This window comes from Scyliorhinus canicula, chromosome 11, assembly GCF_902713615.1.
Source record: "Scyliorhinus canicula chromosome 11, sScyCan1.1, whole genome shotgun sequence".
Lineage (NCBI taxonomy): Eukaryota > Metazoa > Chordata > Chondrichthyes > Carcharhiniformes > Scyliorhinidae > Scyliorhinus > Scyliorhinus canicula.
Window position 1 is genome coordinate 62,443,045 of NC_052156.1, and position 18,445 is coordinate 62,461,489.

Sequence of the window (18,445 nt, forward strand, 5' to 3'; positions counted from 1 at the left end):
GGAAATGTTGCAGCTGTAGCTTGTTGGGAGTTGGTACAAAGTGTGATCTAAAGCAACTATATTTATATTGTCTACATCTTGGGACCTTGACTCCAAAGAGTTGATGAGTTTTGGACATGGTAATGCATCAAGTAAAGAAAAGTTATCTGGACACTTTGTTCCAGCAGCCAGTCACACTCCTTATGCTGGGTATATCAGATTTGGTCTAGGGTCAGGGACAAAAGGGTGAGACAACAAGTGAAGCTGGTATGGAGATGCAAAAGGTCGCACTGAGGAAACGGCTGTAGCCCTTGCTAATTTCTGAATGAACCAAGCTTTGTTGTACATATCAGACTATGGTTTCTATCTGCTGCAAAGTTCCAGTAATTAGGCCTAAAAATAAAATCAAAGACCATCAACAATTACTGATCCTTAATCATTTGCGTACACTACACCAACCCATTTTAATTTGGTATGTGCAAAACCAAACTCAGTTGACCTAGCTTTTGCGAAAAGATCACATGGTCAGATATTGAATTTGGGCATTTTAAAGCAACTGATCGTAATCTGTGCTTTATGCCAAATGTAATTTCTCCAGAATAGAAAATGCTGGAAATACTCAGGTTGGCCAGCTTCTGATAGAAAAAAAAAGGTTTCAAGTTGATGACCTTTCATCAGAACTGCAAGCTGTGCTTCAAACCAAATTGTAACTTCATAAACATACTATTTGACAGTGTACCATTATGAGGGTCAAACAGAATTGGGTAGCATTAGCTCAAATTAATTGAAATTAGCCTTCATGTTTTCACTTTTTGGTAGCAAAAGAATAAACACCAAACCAGGGAAGATTGGCCAGAAACAGCAATTCAACATTACATTGCCTAGCTCATTTACTCCAGCAACATATCTTGGCCTTGATTGAGTCTTCCTAGTCAGGTTGTGTGTCTGACATGAAGGCTCATATGAGTCACAACTTCCTCCAGCTCAGCACAAGAGAAACAAAACACACAAGTCAACAGCCATTAGTGTCTTCATCACGGATGGCCCATTCAGGCTGAAACAGACCATTGGTATCATCTCTAACTGAGACCAGCTCAAATCCTACATTCCGTCCATTAGAAAAACTGATCCATCAATCTCGGAAACATTACTCGTCTCCACCCCTAGCTAAATACCTCAGTTACTGAACCCCTATCACATGCCTGTGCTGCCTCCAGATTAAAATGTTTTCTTCACTAATCTCTATTTTGTATAAACTCCAACTTGTCCAATTCTTTGTATCAAACCCTGGCCCACTTGTATTAAATTAGAAATTCTGGTCCTCAAAAAGAAAATACAGTATTTCCTCTCAACTTCCACAAATCTTCAACGTTTTGATCCTATGGATGGCACCGAAGCTAGTACTGATGCCTCACAGCACCAGGGACCTGGGTTCAAATTCGACCTCGGGCGATTGCGTGGAATTTGCATTCTCCCAGTGTCTGCATGGGTTTCCTCTGGGTTTTCCAATTTCCTCCCACAGTCAAAAAATGTGCAGGTGAGTTGGGATTGGTCATGTTAAATTGCACCTCTGTGTCCAACAGTTAGGTGGGATAACAGGGATAGGGCCCCGAGTAGAGTCCTCTTTTAGAGAGTCGGGGCAGACTCGATGGGCTGAATGGCCACTTTCTGCACTATAGGTGATATGATGCATGGCATCTTTTTTTCTTTTGTCCTGTTAATGGCAAAGGTTTGTTGCTCTGGTCCTGCTCTTTGGAACTCCCTCTGTAAAACTGCTCACCTCTCCACGTTTAAAACCCTCCAGGAAATCTCTTCATCTCTGACCCCGCATCACGATGTTGGTTTTCCTTACCCTCATTTATGAAGTGGCATGATTGGCATATTTTATACTTTAAAGATGCATCAAAAATACATGTTTTTCAGTACAGAATAACCACTGATTGCCCAATGTACATAAAAGATGTAGCATTTCTATAACTATTCATAGCATTAAAGAGTGACATCTATATCTTTAATAAGGTATGTCAATTGGTCTCAATGCCTTCGGAAGAACTGCACGAGAACCCTCAGATGATACAAGCACAACTATAGGATTCAAAGACACATGGGTGGGTCTCCCAGGATTAATTTCAAGTCAAACAATGTGACAAGCTGCCAGATTCAACAAACTGCTAGTTATCACAGCTTCCATCTCAGCACAAGTATGTCAAATAGTTCACCAAGTTAGTATTTACTTTGGCCAAATAGTCTCACTGCAATCTACAACAATGAAGTCATCTGTGAAATGTATTTTCTCTGTAGAGTAAGAGGCATCCTGCTGTAAAACAGTGATCTGCAACAGGTAATAAAACAATTAAAAACAGAAGCTTTGATTTCAAGTATTTTAAGCAGTACTTAAAGCTTAACTACACCTATTTTGTATTCAGGGCTTGACTAATGACGGGGGTTATCTCTGACCATTGGTCTTTTTACTGCCACACCACACCTAGTTTGTATTCAGGGATTGACTAAATGACAGGTGTTATCTCTGACCATTGGTCTTTTTACTGCCACACCATGTTTAAATCTGGACTTTTTCCATATTCATTGCACGCTAATTTATATATATGACCATTTTAACTTTTACTTTACTACAGCTGGGGCAAGTAAAAAAATCTGTAGATCTACAATGACTCCGCAGAGGACTGTAGGTGCCCAGCTGTTGAATATATTTGGGCAACAGGATGGCACAGTGGTTAGCACTTCTGCCGCACAGTACCAGGGACCCGGTTCAATTCCAGCCTAGAGTAACTGCCGTTGTGGAGTTTGCGCTTTCCCCCTGTGCCTGCATGGGTTTCCTTGGGTGCTCCGATTTTCTCCCACAGTCCAAATGATGTGGTTATATGGATTGACAATGCTGTAATTTGCCCCTCAAGTGGCCTACAATTGGGTGCTCTTTCAGAGAGTAGGTGTATACTCGATGGGCCGAATGGCCTCCTTCTGCATGTAGGATTCTATGATTCGATGAATTCTATATTCAAGGCTGAGATTAATGATTCTCTTGGTACCCGAGAATCAAGACATGGGGAGACGAAGGGACAGTGGAATTGTAGAGTTTCAACTATGATCTTCCTGAATGGTCAAGCAGGTTCAAGGGATCATGTTGGCCATACCTGCTCCTATTTATATTCTTATGGTTCAAACAACAGAACCAGGCTGGAGATGAACGTAATACAGTGCTATCACACATGAATCCCCTACAATTTCTGCGGATGTCAGCCTGTTAGTCTTCAACTCGGGTCTTCATGTGTTGGGATTCTGTGCAGGCAGAAATTGATTTTTTTTGTTGCAAACCCCAAGTCACTGTGCTACTCAGTTACAAACATGGGGCTGGATTCTCTGCCGGTGGGATGCTCAGTTTTGCCAGCAGCTTGGGGGTTTCCCGTTGGTATGGGACTGCCCAACATTGGAAAACCTCATTGGCTGGCTGGCGTAATGGAGCAGCCCACCGGCGGGTGAAACGGAAATGTAGCGCAGCGGGACAGAGAATCCAGCCCACGATATTGTGAAGACTCTTCAATTCTCAAGTGGGAAACATGTGAACACTTGGGGTTCATCAAAAGAGCAGGACCAGAGGAAGTGAAAGCTCTGTCATTAATAAAGCAAAAGCATAATGTACAGAAAACCAAAATCAGAGGAATGTAATCTTTGGGTGGAAAAGAATAGTTTGCAAAGATATTTAAGATAATGCTGTAAATGTTTTTTTGAGGACAAGGATTGAGAATGAGGAATTGACCTGGGGGTTGGTGCATGGTGTGGCACTGTTCCAGCTGTACTGAGACTAGCTAAGGGCACAACAGGTCTTCAGCAAAAATAGCTAGAATGCTGTGGAGCCCTTAACAATTGTGTATTCAATGCACTTAACCATTTCTTGATATAACATGTTCGCTGTTTTGTCTGCAGTGATATAATCACAATTGCATGACCTAAAAAGCCAAGGAAACCGTGCAAACCCCAAATCAGGCCTGGCCCTCAACATTTACAATCAGTCAAGATGTTCAGGCCTTGCAACAAATAGATCTTCTTATGCTTCTTTACGCATCAAATTCACTATAATTTGCATTCTTCTTTCTTTCAGCAGACAAGACAGCTCTGTAACCGAGCACAGCTCCACTTCAGATAGGGACTAAAGAACTAACTCTACAGTTAAAAGTTAAAAAGGAATAACATATCTACTTCCAAGTATCCAGCATTCTTATTCTGGCTAGTCTTTACATAAAAACCACGCTTGGCTATTGTGGTTCAAAAATATTAGTCAACGAGTACTGGACCTGACTTTGCAATGGTAATTATGGTGAAACGGTCAGAATTCACCATATTAACTTTACCGAAATTGTACACGTGAAACATCAAACGTTTGTCAGTGATTCTGTGCTTTTCCTAGACGTACTCCATAGAAAATCTTTGAACTAATGACAATTTCCATTCAAACTTAAAACAGTGTACTAATTTCAGAATCACTTCTGAACACCTTCACGGGCCTAAAAACTAATTTTGTATTTGTGGAATATCAAATTTCTCCATCATACATTCCACATTTTAAAAAACCGATCAAACCACAACAATTTATTTCACTATCTGGAATTTACAGTAAAGCAATTCAGTGCCTGGTTTGCTGAGAGAATAATTCAGTGTGAAGAATTCTGAACACAAGGTGCAGTGTACAAAGTCAAACCCTTCCCATCTATTGGAGTCCCACATTTTTTGGAGTTAATGCTTGGTTTAGGATATTATGAATATGTAATTTCATGATTCATATGCTTTAGAATAATAACATTTTAGTTTTGGGAATTGAATTTTTAAATGCAAAATAAATGAATAAAACCCCGGATCCGAGAAGCTGGTAAAATAAAGCCTTGAGTAATTGCAATTCAAAGGAATTAGAGGTTTGAAAACAGTAAACAATAAATGGTTCCTTTCCAAGTCTTGGTATAGGCAAGATGTCTTCAGTTGTCTTTCTTCACAAGGGGGTTAAATGATTTGGGTTCCAGATCAAGAAAGGTTTGAAATCAAAAAGGTAAACAAGGGGAGCTCTTCAAGGATCCATCTTTTCAATCCCAAGGGGAAGTTCAGGAATGGAAGTTAATTACATTAAGTCCTCGCATTGTGCTTTCCTGAAAAGTGCAACTTTCAGTCAAACAACTTTAAATTAATCAGATTCTTTCAAGTGTAAAAACAGCAGTTACTTCCTGTAGGACCTTTCTCATGAGAAAGAATAACATTGTTATGACACCCTGGCAAATGCGTGGTCAAATCCAGCCCCACAGACCCAAGTGAATTAACCAATAATTCATATTTTCCGAAGATCTTCAAACCTTGACTGCTCCACTGAGTTACAGACACCAGATTTGTAAGTAAAACATTAACAAAGTGTTTATTAATAAAAAGAAAAGATGAACATGAGGAAATAAAAAGATAATGGTCTACCAGACTACCACTAATACCAATACTCCGGCCCACCCTCCACCTGGACACACAAGGGTTGGTGAGGAATAAAAAAAAGGGGGGGAATAGGGTAGGTCTGAAAAGTGTCACTATTGCTATTGCAGCCTCTGGGAAATAGATTAGAGGTTCAGGTTGGTGTAATTCTGCCCTTTGGCCAACAGATGGCGTTTCACCCAAGAACTGCAGGTTGGGGCAATTCCGCTGTTCAGTCGCCAGAAGGAGCTAGGTCCGAGGGTGTTCAGATCAGTGCAGTTCTTGACGGCGGCCACCAAATGGTGCTGTACACAGGATGCTCAGGTTGGTGCACTTCTGCCTTTCAACCACCAGACAGAGCTCTCACCTACTTTTGGGAAAACAACTTGCATGTTAACATTCAGTATCTCCTTCCCAGTTCGGATGGCTGTGCTCCTTTACACAAAAAGGTCTTCAGAGATTTGGTTGAATGTCTCTTGAAATCATCCAGAGAGAAAGGAGAGAGAGAGACTTCAGGGTCCTTGCTCACTGGCTGCTTAACAAAACTGAACAAAAGATGGCACTCTCCAGAATACCCACCTTCACCAACCACAGGCAACGATAGGAGAAGGCTAAAAATTCCTCATACACCGATTGGCTGCTTCAACAGGTTCTGCCACAGAACCTAAAGTGGGTGGTTTTGGACCAGCCCATCAAAATAGAGGGGTTTTCCGGTGTCCAAAAACTACAATTTAAACCAAAATTCCAAAGGGTGCAGTAATCTTGTAGCCTCGAAAGAGAAGAATGTAGATCGGATCGGAACAGGCAGCAAGACGGGCATTAAAAGCGAATCCAGGACAGAAAATATCCTCCAACATATATACCGTGCAAGGTTAAATACTGTACATTCCTAAATTCATAAATGAAATAATGTTAAAATAAAAGTTTGTAACTATAAAAGAAATGCACCAATTCTTACCTCCCACTGGCCGACTCTTTCCTGCTCGCTGCTTCCTCTCCTGGACTCTGCTGCACGGCAGGTCTAGGTAATTGACAGGTCAGAGAAGTGGCAAGCAGGTGGTTCGGAGGGAGGTAACAAGTGGGAGATGCAGATCCAAAATGCCAATTGGGTCACACACACACAGTCAGCCTCAGCACAAAACTATAATACCAATGCTAAGCGTGCATCGAGGCTCTATTACACTCATAACATCAAGGGAAATTACGCTAAATTAGGCAACTTTAGCAGCACTGGTTAGCACTGCTGTCTCATGGCACCGAGGACCTGGGTTCAAACCCGGCCTTGGGTCACTGTCCATGAGGAGAATGCACATCTCCAAGTGTCTGCGTGGATCTTACCCCCACAACCCAAAAGGTGTACAGGTAGGATAGGCCACACTAAATTGTCCCTTAATTGGGTACTCTAAATTTAAAAAAGTGAGGCAACTTAAAATTAGGAACTTGCTGATGTTGAAATCTCTATCAGGGAAGATGAGCACATTCCTCCCTTTGACCAAAAGGCAGAGAAAGAGCAGGAAGGCAGTGCAGGTGTCCCCTGCGGTCATCTCCCTCCAAAACAGGTATACCGTTTTGGATACTGTTGGGGGAGATCACTCACCAGGGGAAGGCAGTAGTAGCCAGGCTCATGGCACTGTGGCTGGCTCTGCGGCACAGAAGGGCGGGAAAAAGACTGGCAGGGCAATAGTCATAGGGGATTCAATTGTAAAGGGAGTAGACAGGCGTTTCTGTGGTCGAAAACGAGACTCCCGAATAGTATGTTGCCTCCCGGGTGCTCGGGTCAGGGATGTCTCCGATCGGCTGTAGGACATACTGAAGGGGGAGGGTGAACAGCCAGTTGTCGTGGTGCATATAGGCACCAACGATATAGGTAAAAAAAATGATGAGGTCCTACAATCAGAATTTAGGGAGTTAGGAGATAAGTTAAAAAGCAGGACCTCAAAGGTAGTAATCTCAGGATTGCTACCAGTGCCACGGGACAGTCAGAGTAGAAATTCAAGAATAGTCAGTATGAATACGTGGCTTGAGAGATGGTGCAGGAGGGAGGGGGTTCAGATTTTTGGGACATTGGAACCGGTTCTGGGGGCAGTGGGACCATTACAAACCGGATGGTCTACACCTGGGCAGGACTGGAACCAACGTCCTAGGGGGTGCTTTTGCTAACACTGTTGGGGAGGTTTTAAACTAATGTGGCAGGGGGATGGGAACCAGATTAGGAAGTTAGAGGTCAGTAAAGAAGCAGCAACTAAAGCCAGTAAGGTACGAGACAATAAACTCAAATGTGACTAAGGGGAAGAGTAGACAGGGAAGAGATGATGAACACAAAGGTGGCCTGAGGTGCATTTGTTTTAATGCAAGAAGTGTAGCAGGTAAGGCAGATGAACTTAGCGCTTGTATCCGTACCTGGGAATATGATGCTATTGGTATTACTGAGACTTGGTTGAGGGAAGGGCAGGACTGGCAACTGAATATCCCAGGGTATAGATGCTTCAGATGGGATAGAGAGGAAGGTAGAAGGGGTGGAGGAGTTGCATTACTCGTCAGAGATGATATCACAGCTGTGATTAAGGAGGGCATGATGGAGGATTCGAGCACTGAGGCAATATGGGTGGAGCTGAGAAATAGGGGGTGCAGTAACATTGTTGGGACTTTAATACAGGCCTCCCAAAAGCGAGCATGAAGTAGAGGTACAAATATGCAGACAGATTATAGAAAAATGTAGGAGCAATGGGGTGGTTGTGATGAGAGATTTTAACTTCCCCAACATTGAATGGGATTCGTGTAGTGTTGGAGGCGTAGATGGAGCAGAGTTTGTAAGGAACATCCAGGAGTTTTTTAGAGCAGTATGTAAATAGTCCAACTCTGGAAGGGGCCATACTGGACCTGGTATTGGGGAATGATCCTGGCCAGGTGGTTGATGTTTCAGTCGATGATTACTTTGGGAATAGCGATCACACTCCGTAAATTTTAGAATACTCATGGACAAGGACAAGTGGGGTCCGAAAGGAAGAGTACTAAATTGGGGAAAGGCAGAGTATAACAAAATTCGGCAGGAGCTAGGGAATGTGGATTGGGAGCAGCTGTTTAAGGGTAAATCCACATTTGAAATGTGGAAGTCTTTTAAGGAAAGGTTGATTAGACTGCAGGACAGACATGTTCCTGTGAAAATGAAAGATAGAAATGGCAAGATTAGGGAACCATGGATGACGGGTGAAATTGTGAGACTAGCTAAGATGAAAAAGGAAGCATACATAGGATCAAGGCAACTCAAAACTGATGAAGCTTTGGAGGAATATCGGGAAAGTAGGACGAATCTCAAACGCGCAATAAAGAGGGCTAAAAGGGGTCATGAAATATCTTTGGCCAACAGAGTTAAGGAAAATCCCAAAGCATTTTATTCGTATGTAAGGAGCAAGAGGGTAACTAGAGAAAGGATTGGCCCACTTAAAGACAAAAGAGGGAATTTATGCGTGGACTGAGAGGAAATGGGTGAGATTCTTTTTTTTATAAATTTAGATTACCCAATTATTTTTTCCAATTAAGGGGCAATTTAGCGTGGCCAATCCACCTAACCTGCACATTTTTGGGTTGTGGGGGCGAAACCCACGCAGACACGGGGAGAATGTGCAAACTCCACACGGACAGTGACCCAGAGCCGGGATCGAACCTGGGACCTCAGCGCCGTGAGGCGGTTGTGCTAACCACTAGGCCACCGTGCTGCCCTATGGATGAGATTCTTAATGAGTACTTTACATCGGTATTCACAAAGGAGAGGGACAAGACGGATGTTGAGGCTAGGGATGGATGTTTAAATACTCTCGGTCAAGTTGTCATACGGAAGGGGGAAGTTTTGGGTATTCTAAAAGACATTAAGGTGGACAAGTCCCCAGGACCGGATGGGATCTATCCCAGGTTACTGAGGGAAGCGAGGGTAGAAATAACTGGGGCCTTAACAAATATCTTTGCAGCATCCTTGAGCACGGGTGAGGTCCCGGAGGACTGGAGAATTGCTAATGTTGTCCCTTTGTTTAAGAAGGGTAGCAGGGATAATCCAGGGAATTATAGACCTGTGAGCTTGACGTCAGTGGTAGGCAAACTGTTGGAGAAGATACTGAGGGATAGGATCTATTCACATCTGGAAGAAAATAGACTCATCAGTGATAGGCAGCATGGTTTTCTGCAGGGAAGGTCATGTCTTACAAACCTAATAGAATTCTTTGAGGAAGTGACAAAGTTAATTGATGAGGGAAGGGCTGTAGATGTCGTATACATGGACTTTAGTAAGGCGTTTGATAAGGTTTCCCATGGCAGGTTGATGGACAAAGTGAAGTCGTATGGGGTTCAGGGTGTACTAGCTAGATGGATAAAGAACTGGCTGGGCAACAGGAGACAGAGAGTAGTGGTGGAAGGGAGTGTCTCAAAATGGAGGTGACTAGTGGTGTTCCACAGGGATCCGTGCTCGGACCACTGTTGTTTGTGATCTACATAAATGACCTGGAGGAAGGTATAGGTGGTCTGATTAGCAAGTTTGCAGATGATACTAAATTGGTGGAGTTGCAGATAGCGAGGAGGACTGTCAGAGAATACAACAAAATATAGATAGATTGGAGAGTTGGGCAGAGAAATGGCAGATGGAGTTCAATCCAGGCAAATGCGAGGTGATGCATTTTGGAAGATCAAATTCAAGAGCGGACTATATGGTCAATGAAGGGTATTGGGGAAAATTGATGTGCAGAGAGATCTGGGAGTTCAGTCCATTGTACCCTGAAGGTGGCAACGCAGGTTGCTAGTGGTCAAGAAGGCATACAGCATGCTTGCCTTCATCGGACGGGGTATTTTTTTTTTTATAAATGTTTTTATTCAGTTTTAATATTTTATATTGAACAAATTACAAATTGTTAGGAGAGAAAAAGAACAAAAAAAACAAACAAACACGCAAAAATTAACATACATATTTACAGGTAAGCATCTTCGTAGTAGTAACTGCGCCCGCCCCCCCCCCCCCCCCCCCTCAACATGTTTATTTAGTTTGGTTTTGGGCCTTAGCTAGCCATCGAACCCCCGTACCGAACCTGTAGCCCCCCCCCCCCCCCCCCCCCGCTACCTTCCCCCGACTATTCTTCCTCTTGTACATTGGCCACAAATAGGTCCCGGAACAGTTGCATGAATGGCTCCCACGTTCTGTGGAAGCCGTCGTCCGACCCTCGGATGGCAAATTTGATTTTCTCCATTTGGAGAGATTCCGAGAGGTCGGACAGCCAGTCCGCAGCTCTGGGCGGTGCTGCTGACCGCCAGCCAAACAGGATTCTACGGCGGGCGATCAGGGAGGCAAAGGCAAGGGCGTCCGCCCTCCTCCCCAGGAATAGATCTGGCTGTTCTGAAACCCCGAAGACCGCCACTATCGGGCATGGCTCCACCCTCACTCCCACCACTTTGGACATAACCTCGAAGAAGGCTGTCCAGTACTCCACGAGTCTGGGGCAAGACCAGAACATGTGGGCGCGGTTGGCCGGGCCTCTTTGGCACCGTTCACATCTGTCTTCCACCTCCGGGAAGAACCTACTCATACGGGTTCTTGTTAAGTGGGCTCTATGTACCACTTTTAGTTGCGTCAGGCTGAGCCTTGCGCACGTGGAGGTGGAGTTGACCCTATGCAGTGCTTCGCTCCAGAGTCCCCACCCTATCTCCATCCCCAGGTCGTCCTCCCATTTCCTTCTTGTTGCATCGGACGGGGTATTGAGTACAAGAGTTGGCAGGTCATGTTATAGTTGTATAGGACTTTGGTTCGGCCACATTTGGAATACTGCGTGCAGTTCTGGTCGCCACATTACCAGAAGGATGTGGATGCCTTGGAGAGGGTGCAGAGGAGGTTCACCAGGATGTTGCCTGGTATGGAGGGTGCTAGCTATGAAGAAAGGTCGAGTAGATTGGGATTGTTTTCGTTGGAAAGACGGAGGTTGAGGGGGGACCTGATTGAGGTCTACAAAATTATGAGGTATGGACAGGGTGGACAGCAACAAGCTTTTCCCAAGAGTGGGGGTGTCAGTTACGAGGGGTCACTATTTCAAAGTGAGAGGGGGAAAGTTTAAGGGAGATGTGCGTGGAAAGTTTTTTACGCAGAGGGTGGTGGGTGCCTGGAACGCTTTACCAGCGGAGGTGGTAGAGGCGGGCACGATAGCATCATTTAAGAAGCATCTAGACAGGTATATGAATGGGCGGGAACAGAGGGAAGTAGACCTTGGAAAATAGGAGACCGGTTTAGATAAAGGATCTGGATCGGCGCAGGCTGGGAGGGCCGAAGGGCCTGTTGCTGTGCTGTAATTTTCTTTGTTCTTTGTTCTTTAGAAGAAACATTTAGGCACAAGTACAAGTCAGATTACAGTTATTTGTTATATATTTATAATTTTCTGATGAAAGGTCATCAACTAGAAAACATTTTTTGTTTCTGCCCCAGAGGTTACCAGACCTGATGAGTATTCCCACCATGTTCTGGTTTTAGTCCAGATTTGGAGAAACTGCAGTATTTTGCATTTGATCAAGAATTCGTTTTGCAAAAGTATTCGGCAAATTTATCAGTTATAAGTTGCAATCTTCTAACAGCTACATTCACCAGTGAAAGAAATCAGAATTCATTGTATCTAATGAAATGAGTACAGTAATCACCATTTAGTAGGGTCGTAGGGACCAATGTGCAAATGTCAAAATTCTGCTTCACAATGCTCCATGAACTGCCTTGTGATGTTTTACCATTTTAAAAGGGAGCTATAGAAATACAAGTAGTTGTTGTTTTAACAAGAACTCCACATGTTGCCTAACCAAAGCTTTACAGAACTCCAGCATGAATTGCACTCCTTTGTATTCCAACCTTTGAGATGTCTCCATCCAGCATACCTCTATTATGGTGGGTCTAGCACAGTGGGCTAAACAGCTGGCTTGTAATGCAGAAGGTAGCAGCGCGGGTTCAATCCCCGTACCGGCCTCCCCGAACAGGCGTTGGAATGTGGCGACTAAGGGCTTTTCACAGTAACTTCATTGAAGCCTACTTGTGACAATAAATGATTATTATAATCAGTTAGGCACAATCAGTTCTGTGATTAGAGTTATATACCAGCAACACCAATTAGATTTATTGGTAGGTTACATTTGGGGGAAAGCTGGATGTCAACTCATCCATCCACCCACCCCCAACAATATATATATATATATTTGGGCAATATTTTTAAAAATGCCATAAACACAAGACATAGAATCACTAAACAGCTCTCAAAATAGGAAACCATTACCAGAATTAAATATTGGGGAATATTAGCACATGATGAGCAGCTTAAACTAAGGCGATGCAATGTTATTGTGGTAAATTATTAAATTTCCATCAGCATCACGATAATCAACTAGGATGATCTAATTATAGTCATGTGATATCTAACGAGTCTACAATTTTAATACAATCAATGCACTCCTCTAGTAATTCTAATCAGATGGAAATAGCATGAAAAATTAACTCAAGTTCAGAACATAAGAAAGAATGGTTAATTGCGTATTAGCCACCTTAAATGATAATAAAATGCAGCAAAATGTCTCAAGGTATTTCACAGGACCGATCATACTACAAATATTTCTGAAGGCAAGGATTCTTTCGTACCTTCATTTTAGGGTGCTATAATACAGTGGCTCTCAAAGATGTGCTGATTCGGGGGATTGGCCATGATCAATGCACGAACTATGGGTTTATGCAGAATGCTCTTTCGAAGGATTGATGCAGACTTGATGGGCCGAATGGCCTCCTCCTGCACTATTGGGCTTCTATGCATCAACATTTTGGGTTGATGGGCTATTTTTCAAATGGATTAGTAATCACAGGCACAAATAGGTTATAACACATGATATGAAAGTGTTGCATTAAGAGTAATAAACAGGTATTTAGTTGGTTAACACTGAGTAGTGCTTCTCCCAGCAGCATCTGTCTACCCTTGCTGACTCCTTTCCCAGGTGATAAAGCTAGCCCACTCTTTGCTGTACATGTGGTTACAGCATTCCATTCCCACCCCCATCCCCCACCAGCTCACATTACACCTCATTTTACAGACACCTGGAAAGTCTCAACCGACCCTAGTTTCAGAGCCATTGTTGTATTATTTTCTATTTTTAGGTCTATGTCCATAAATGCTTGAGGTTTGCCGATTTGATTTAGAACATATCATTGCAATTTTAGGTAGTATCATGGAGGGAATACCCCAAATTGCATATGGGCAGACTGAACTTTAAACAGGCCATGTCTGGATATGTAAATTCATTCACTAGTTTAAATGCTGGTGGGTGATACTGTCATGCGAGTGTCCCTTGTTTTTGTCTTATCATGTCTTCAGTGATGTCATTGTGTGGGTGGAGCTGGGCTGTGGTTGTGTGAGGTTTTTGGTTTTGCTTTCAGTTTGACTGCTGTGGACTACAGACAGGACAAAGTGTTTTGGCTTGTCTCTCTCTATTTTCATTTTAAAATATCCGTTGCAGTTAAAATCACCTTGGTGGTGGCTTTTGAGATACAATTGCTTTCCGGAAGGAATTTGAATCTGGTTGGAAACCGGATCAGAATCATAGGGACCGATACTAATCTTAGTCAAGTGAGAATACAATGTGCTGAGCCACGCCTTTGAATAGGGGTTTTTGGTTTAGTGGATTTTGTTTCTGAATTGGAAGTTAAGGGGAATTCATTACGTGTTACACAAAGATTACTGTAGCTGGGTGGTGTCGTTATGATAAAAGTTCTTGCTGTGTTTTTATATTTATATTAACAAAGTTCTCAGAATAAAGCTTGTTTTGATTAAAGTGTCACACCTGAAGGGAAGGCTCTTGTGCTCATCCTAGCCAAATTCAGCATAAAGGTTGTAGGTCAGGTAGATTTCATAACATACTTTGGAGTTTCTAAGCCCTGGCCCTTAACAATATAAGACAATCAAAGGAACTGCATCTCGTTTCCAGGCAAGGATGTATCAAAAGCACAAAAGCCACACAGAAACTATCACCTTCTTTGGAGATAATCGGAGCTGATCACCACCTCAGCAGGAATGATATCCTGTGAGCAACGTTCCAGAGCAGTTTGTGGATTTTCACCTTTCAGGAATATACAAAGACTGGGATAAAATCCATCTGTAAAATGTGATGACTGTCAATTAGTTTGAGGCGTGTCCACGTCCGCGTGTGACAAGAGGAAAACACAGCTGACCTCTGAAAATGTTTTTGCAGGTAGCTCTCTTTCATGCTGAATCAGCCAGCCAAATCAGCAAGGCCACAGCTGAAAAAGTAACCAGACAGTTGCTCAGCCAAACCATAGAATACTGGAATTTCAGAACTATTCACCTTAAGTCAGCGCTAAAGGAATCACAAATCACAACGGTCGCAATGCTCCACCATCTACTCTTTACCAACAAGTCACTTACTTTTGGACTCTATTCTCATTTGTAACCTGTGTGAATGTATATCCATGTGCTATATCATTTTTCTTACAATGAGGCACTAATAAACTCACTAACTCAAGAAAGCCTGGTTAAAGTGGCTTTTTAAAAAATCAATAGCGTTCCAAAAAGGGAAGAGGTGCTTTTAAAATTAATCTTCCCAACCGAAGGGGTTGAATAAAGAATGCTAGTCAGTTCTTTCCTCCTCGCCCAGGATAGCAAATTTGGGGAACCTTGCCTGGGGACTGATCATAACAACATTTTAATCAGCAAACTAGTAAATGTGTCCAAAAATTTGATTTTTCTAAAAAACAAATGCAATTTATAATGTGCAATGAGACAGATGATGGAGTAATTGGACATGTCCGAATGCTAAAAGTTCAGCATGGATTGCACTTCAAATCCAACAGAACACAATATAAACTAACATTTAGTTGCACATGTTTAACTTTTTAAATCTATAATGCATCTACAGCAGGGAAAGTTAAATATAAAAATGGTACACCTTGCTGCCAACGGCATGGAAAACACATGTAGGGCACCAATGCCAGCTTTGCCAGCTCCTATTTCCTGTAATTAATAGAATACACCTGGCACTGCAGTGCAGTATTTTCCAGATTTAAAAAAGCTATCCTTAGTCACCAGTCAAGATATACTCAAAATATGTAGTTGTCCAAAACACAATCGCAGGACAAACACATCCAATTAATTCAATGGCACTGGCCGCATTTGCAAAATATGGTTCAGTATTGCTGAAGGGGATATTTTGCAGAAGCTTTTCATTTTGCACTCCCAAGAATACCAATGTCAGGGAAAACAACAACTTTATACCGTAGGAGAAGAGAGTGCTGATTGGTTGGCAAGTGGACTGATTGGGAGAGGCATTGCCATAGAGAATACACCAGTTGATGGCAACTAACAATTAACGGCCAGGCATTGCTTAAAAGCAAACAATTTAGCAGCGTTGACTCAGCCAAGGACCCGGGTTCAAATCCCGGCCCCGGGTCACTGTCCGTGTGGGGTTTGCACATTCTCCGTGTCTGCATGGGTTTCACCCCCACAACCCAAAGATGTGCAGGTTAGGTGGACTGGCCATGCTAAATTGCCCCTTAATTGGGAAAAAAAATAGTAATTGGGTACTCTAAATTTATTTTAAAAATAGGGTCCTGGTATTAATGTGTGTCGCTACCAGTACATGCAGTGCACTATAAGCCCGACTGACATCTTAAATTGTCAGCATAAATTAACACTGAGGATTATTTAGCAAATGTTGTCCAGTCACGGAATCGCATCTAATATTGGACATCGTTTTGCAAGCATGGGCTGGTTGGGTACACAGTCTGTACTTTGCCCATTGCGAACAGCGGATATGCTGTTTGATATGATCCACCACCAGCGTAAATACCCAGCATCACACTGGCACCAAAATTCACACATCCCATTACTTATTTGTGCAATAGGCAGAATATCTTTTCAATTTAGGCAGCATTCTGTTAGCAGCGAAGGCTACTCGTGTTGTTATTCCATAGCATCAGCGTAAAACAATAATCTTCAGTTGCCTTTGGCCTGTTCTTGAGTTGCCCGATCAGGGCAGCCATTATCCTGCAGGATGTGCTTCATTTGAAACTCTTCCCTAAAAGCCTTTATCTTTCTACTCCACGCACCGCAGCCTAGTGGCACCATATCTGAACACAGGTAAAACATATATTCCATCCACCTTCCCATAGGCAAGACATATATTCCATCCACCTTCCCATCAGTATAGTATTCAAAGTGCCTCAGTGTGTACAGGTTAAGAAACAAAAGTATCCAGCATTTCCTGATTTTATTTAAAGTTTCCAGCATTTGCAGAATTTTTTTGTTTTTTGTTGACTAGTTTTGGGGATGATCGACTCACACCACTGGCCTCCAATAGCACTGCACCCAACTCAATTTTGTCACTTCCTTAGTATGGGCGGCACACTAGCATAGTGGTTAGCACTGTTGCTTCACAGCGCCAGGACCGGGGTTAGATTCCCAGCTTGGGTCACTGTGCAGAGTCTGTACTTTCTCCAGTGTCTGCGCAGGTTTTCTCTGGGTGTCCGGTGTCCTCCCAGTAGTCCTGAGATGCACTTGTTAGACGTATTGGACATATGAATTCTCCGTGTGTGCCCGAACAGGCACCGGAGTGTGGCGACTAGGGGATTTTCATAGTAACTTCATTGCAGTGGAATGCAAGCCTACTGTTGACACTAAAGATTATATTATTATTTTAGCCTGCACACTGCATCCATCTCTTATTTCAGAAACCAACCCTGTGCCACCTTGTAAAATGGTCTGCTTCCCGTGGCCACCAGCCCCTGCTCAGCTTTAATTTTACTCTGCAGTCACCCAATTAGCCGCATGCCCTCCTAGTAACATACAGGGCCCTAAAATAATGATTTATTTATTTCCTACAGAGCCATTACTTGATCTACTTGACTCATGTACATCGTAAAAGAAAACTGGTGTAGGTCATTTCTGAACAAATACACCAGCTAGTAAAATGCATTCTTATTGGCAAACTGCTGTTTCACCAACATGTTGAATACAAACAAAAACTTGAAGATGTGAAATAAAAAGTGCTAGAAAAACTCAGGTCTGGCAGCATTCAGAGAGAGAATCAAGAGTTAACATTTTGACTCCAATGAGAAGTGCTTTTTCTGCTGCATTCAAATCATTTAAGTCTCATGGTAGGCAATTTCAATGAGAAGACGAATACTTACCAATAAAACATGGAGATACTGACAATAAAACTACAATTTTAAAAAAGGTATGTTCAAAAACAACCTGGCTCAAAACCACTGCTTAAAATTAAAAAAAAAACTAGAGTACCCAATTATTTTTTCCAATTAAGGGGCAATTTAGCATGACCAATCCACCTAGCATGCACATCTTTTGGGTTGCGGGGGAAGAGACCACATAGATATGGGGAGAATGTGCAAACTCCACATGGACAGTGACTCGGGGCTGGGATTGAACCCGGATCTTCAGTACCATTGGCAGCAATGCTAACCACTACTCCACTGTGCCACCCTACCACTGCTTCAAAGTAACCAAATCTCTTTATTACATTGGATTTCAGACTGTTTCAGTGTCACATCATGCATTTCAGTTTTGCATGGCTTCACTATATACAGAAAACTTACAATTAGATTGCAATTGAACATTATTTTGAGGGGACTTGGGGTGCAGCCACAACAATATTCCATTACTTGTACATTCTATTGTATTTAGAGTACCCAATCCGTTTTTCCAATTAAGGGGCAATTTAGCATGTTCAATCCACCTACCTTGCACATCTTTGGGTTGTGGGGGCGAGAAACACACGAACATGGCAAACTCCACACGGACAGTGACCCAGAGCTGGGATCGAACTTGGGACCTCAGCGCCGTGAGACTGCAGTGCTACCACTGCGCCGCCCCGTTCATCTGCTTTTAATGGCATTTACAGAAGGAGGAATGAGTTAGAACAAGTTAAAAGGGGCTGCTAACTCCAGATACAAAGCAGAAAGGATTGATTTTGATTCCAGCTTATCAGTTTG

General features: G+C 42.8%; 1 protein-coding gene across 1 annotated transcript in view; it reads right to left on the bottom strand.

The window, feature by feature from the left end:
• Positions 1-18,010, bottom strand: part of rybpb (RING1 and YY1 binding protein b) — a 60,280-nt gene extending 42,270 nt beyond the window's left edge. The window contains exons 1-2 of the mRNA XM_038812185.1: positions 17,974-18,010; positions 14,454-14,577 (exon numbers count right to left, since the gene is read on the bottom strand). Coding sequence (XP_038668113.1) covers positions 14,454-14,577; positions 17,974-18,010 — 161 coding nt within the window. The remainder of the gene's footprint in view (positions 1-14,453; positions 14,578-17,973) is intronic.
• Between the last annotated feature and the right edge of the window lie 435 nt (positions 18,011-18,445).